Source organism: Coturnix japonica, unplaced genomic scaffold (genome assembly GCF_001577835.2).
Source record: "Coturnix japonica isolate 7356 unplaced genomic scaffold, Coturnix japonica 2.1 chrUnrandom633, whole genome shotgun sequence".
NCBI lineage: Eukaryota > Metazoa > Chordata > Aves > Galliformes > Phasianidae > Coturnix > Coturnix japonica.
The window spans coordinates 13,696-17,991 of record NW_015440003.1 but is presented as its reverse complement, the minus strand read 5'-3'; the positions used below and the strand labels follow the sequence as shown (position 1 = coordinate 17,991).

The window sequence follows — 4,296 nt, the reverse complement described above, 5'->3', positions numbered from 1 at the left end:
CTGCCCCATAACTGCCCCATAGCTGCCCCATAACAACCCCATAACCCCATCCCTGCCCCATAGCTGCCCCATAACCCCATCTGGGCCCTACAACCCCATCCCTGCCCCATAGCTCCATCCCTGCCCCATAGCTGCCCCATAACAACCCCATAGCTGCCCCATAACCCCATCTGGGCCCTATAACCCCATCCCTGCCCCATAGCTGCTCTCCGCCCACCTCCGCGCATGCGCATCAACAGCGCCTCCATCCCTCTGACGTCATCACCCCCCCCCACGCCCCAACCCGGAAGCGGAAGTGCCCCACCTCATCCATCATGGCGGCCCGGCGTCGTTGTGGCGGGGCGGTGAATCGTCGTCCTGGCCCGGAAGCGGTGGAGGCGGCTTTAAAGGAAGCGGCGGCGCTTTTCCCGCCTCGTTGGTCGGAGCTGCCCGCTCTGGTCCTCCGACATCAACTCTATGGTTTGGCCGGAGATAGAACGGCGGTGGATCGGCACCTGGTAGGTGGGCGCAGGGGTGATGGCGTCATCAAAGCGCGACGGAAGTGGCGCCATTATTCACCCCCAGCGGGGAGGCGCTTGGTGGGTGGGCGCGGCTGTGATGACGTCATCAACGCGCGACAGACCACACCGCCATTAACTCCCAAATGTGCGGGCGCGGGTGTATGAGTCATCGATACGCGACGGCAATGCACTCCATTCACACACCCCCTCCCCATATCGCAACACGTGGGTGGGCGCTGCAACTGATGGACGTCATCGATGCGCGACGGCGGGCGGACAGCCATAAACACACCCCCAGTCGTCAGCGTGTGTGGGTGAGGCCGCAGTGCTATGAACGTCATCGCGGCGCCGACGGAAGCGGCGCCAATTATTCACCCAGCGGAGGCGCTTGGTGGGTGGGCCGCGGCTGTGATGACGTCATCAACGCGCGACAGAGACTACCACCATTAACTCCCCAATTGGTGGGTGCTGTTGTGATGACGTCATAAACGCGCGACTGACCACACCGCCATTAACTCCCAAATTGTCGGCGCGTCGTGTGATGACGTCATCGATACCGACGACAGCGACGCCATTAAACCCCCTCATTACTGCAACACGTGGGTGGGCGCTGCACTGATGACGTCATCGATGCGCGACGGGGGCGACGCCATAAACACACCCCCAGTTCGTCACGTGGTGGGTGGGCGCCTAGCTAGACGTCATCGGCGGCGCGACGGAAGCAGCGCCATTATTTCACCCCAGCGGGGAGGCGCTGTGGCTGTGGCGCGCTGTGGATGACGCATCAACGCGCGACAGAGACTACCACCATTAACTTCCCAATTGGGGTGCTGTGTGATGAATGACGTCATAAACCGCGACTGACCACAACCGCCATTTAACTCCCAACATGTGCGGGCGCGGGTGTGATTGACGCATCGATACGCGAACGGAAGCGACGCCATTAACCCCCATCATTACTGCAACACGTGGGTGGGCGCTGCACTGATGACGTCATCAATGCGCGCACGGCAAACGCCATAAGCACACCCCCAGTTCGTCACGTGGTGGGTGGGCGCGGGGCTGTGACGTCATCGCGGCGCGACGGAAGTGACGCCATTAAACCCCCCTCACACTTCCGGTCAGGGCCGCCTGCAGGCCGAGGGCCGCATCCGGTTGCTGCAGCTCGGGCTGGGGAGCGACACGGTGGCCGTTATCAGGGATGAAGACTTCCGGGAAGCGGTGAGGTCATGAACTGTGACCTTTGACCCTTGATCTGACCTCTGACCCTATACCCTGACCTCTGACCTCCCACCTCCATCATTCACGCTGACCCACAGCCCCACCCATGTGACCTCTGACCCCGGCCCTGACCTCTAACTCTGACCTCTGACCCCAGCTTTGACCTCTGACCCCACCCACACCTCCCCCTGACCTTTGACCCCGACCCCTTGCCACAAGTTCTCACCCCCTCCTGACCTCTCACCCCTGACCTCTGACCCCAGCTCTGACCTCGACTCCTTGACCTCTGACCCCCCCCCCACTTCTCCCCTCGTGCCCCTCTGACCTCTCACCCCACCCCACCTGACCTCTTACCCCTGACCTCTGACCTCTTGACCCTTGACCTCTTGACCCCTTGCCCTTTGACCCCAGGTGCTCCGTGCGGTGTCCGACTCCCCGTGTTTCCCGTTAGTTCGGCGTTTCCTCACTGAGGCTCCTCGGCTGCTCAGCTTCCAAAGGGAACAGCTGCAAAACATGGGGCTCAGTGACCAGCACGTCACGTAATGGGGCCTAATGGGGCCTAATGGGTCCTAATGGGGTCCTTATGGGGTCCTATGGAGTCCTATGTGTTCCTATGGGGTCCTAATGGGTCCTATGGGGTCCTAATGGGGTATTAATGGGTTCCTATGGGGTCCTAATGGGGCCCTATGGGGTCCTAATGGGGTCCTAATGAGTCCTATGGGGTCCTATGGGGGTCCTATGGGGTCCTAATGGGGTACTATGGGGTCCTATGGGGGCCTTGGGGGTCCTATAGGGTCCTAATGGGTCCTAATGGGGTCCTATGGGGTCCTAATGGGGTCCTATGGATTCCTATGGGGTCCTAATGGGGTCCTATGGGGTCCTAATGGGTCCTATGGAGTCCTAATGGGGCCCTATGGGTTCCTATGGGGGTCATAGGGGGGTCCAGGGGGTCCTAATAAGGTCCTATTGGATCCTAATGGGTCCTATGGGGGCCTTGGGGGTCCTATGGGGTCCTAATGGGGTCCTATGGAGTCCTAATGGGGTCCTATGTGGTCCTATGGGTTCCTATGGGGTCCTATGAGTTCCTATGGGGTTTTAATGGGACCCTATGGGGTCCTATGGGGGTCATAGGGGGGTCCTAATGGGGTCCTATGGGATCCTAATGGGTCCTATGGGGTCCTAATGGGTCCTATGGGGTCCTAATGGGATCCTAATGGGGCCCTATGGGGTCCTATGGGGTCCTAATGGGATCCTAATGGGGCCCTATGGGTTCCTATGGGGTCCTAATGGGTCCTAATGGGGTCCTAATGGGTCCTATGGAGTCCTAATGGGGTCCTATGGGATCCTAATGGGGCCCTATGGGGACCCTCCCCCCATTTGCAGGCAGCTGGTGGCCGCGGGGCTGCTGACGGTTCGGGACGCCGGCAGTTGGTGGTTGGCGTTACCGGGAACCGGCCGCTTCATCCGGGCACTTCTTAAGGGTACGAGCCGAGCCGCCATCTTGGAAAATACCCCCCGATCACGTGACCGGCGTCACGTGACCTTCAGTACCACTGACGAGCCGCCATATTGGTACCTCCACCATGGCGCCGCCATCTTGGAAGCTACCCCCTGATCACGTGACCACACCCACGTGACTGTTGTTGCCGCTCCCGCGCCGCCATGTTGGAAACTACCCCCCCCTTATCACGTGCCCACACCCACGTGACTCTTGTCACGCTTACGATCTTGGGACGTGCCCCCTTATCACGTGACCACCCCCACGTGACTTGTTACCCCTTCCGCGCCGCCATCTTGGTACCTCCCTTTCCATCTTGGGACGTGCCCCCTTATCACGTGACCCTTGTCACGCTTACGATCCCCGCCGCCATCTTGGGACGTGCCCTTTTATCACGTGACCACACCCACGTGACTATAGCTACCCCTCAGCGCCGCCATCTTGGCTACCTCCCCCTCGTACCACCGCAGCGCGCCGCCATCTTGCTTCCATCACGTGACCTTTCTCTCCCCTCCCACTTCCTGTCTAGGCCGGAAGCAGTTGCTGTCTGCCGTCCGCCGCTCCCGTCACCGTGAGGTTCTCCAGGCCGAGCTGGGGCAGCGCAGGTCGCGGCCTACCCTGGGGCTCCGTTACGTCCTGCTGGACCTGCTGGGCGCCGAGCTGCTCCGGAGGTGACCCTTCACCTTTAACCTCACCTTTAACCTCCGTGACCTTCGACCCCATCGTGACACCGGATGTTTTTCCTCCCATTACAGCGTCCCCACCACTTCCGGTCCGTTGTTGCGGTTGGCTGACACGTGATTCCGGTTCGGTTCGACGATACCGGGTGGAAAAGTGCAATAAAATGGGATTTGGGGGCAAAAAAAAGGGCAGGTTTCATTTGGTGGGGCCCAGCCGAGGCGTTGCCGCTTTAAGAGCCTTGCCTGCAGTAGGCGGGGCTAAGGGTTACCATAGCAACAAAGGGGAGCAGCCAATAGGAAGGGCCTGGGGGCGGGGCTAAGGGTTACCATAGCAACAATAAGGGGGCGGAGCCAAGCCCTATGATTACCGTACCCCCAGTGGGCGGGGCTTAGGGTT

The 4,296-nt window shown here is 60.4% G+C and overlaps 1 protein-coding gene across 1 annotated transcript; it reads left to right on the top strand.

Annotated features, from left to right (window-relative positions):
- The first annotated feature begins 267 nt into the window (after positions 1 to 267).
- On the top strand, positions 268 to 4,086 carry STK19 (serine/threonine kinase 19). The gene is made up of 6 exons (XM_015851010.2): positions 268 to 497; positions 1,626 to 1,721; positions 2,133 to 2,260; positions 3,105 to 3,202; positions 3,749 to 3,890; positions 3,975 to 4,086. Exons 1-6 carry the CDS (start codon positions 315 to 317, stop codon positions 4,018 to 4,020), a joined length of 693 nt encoding a protein of 230 aa, XP_015706496.1. The 5' UTR covers positions 268 to 314; the 3' UTR covers positions 4,021 to 4,086.
- The last annotated feature ends 210 nt before the right edge of the window (positions 4,087 to 4,296 follow it).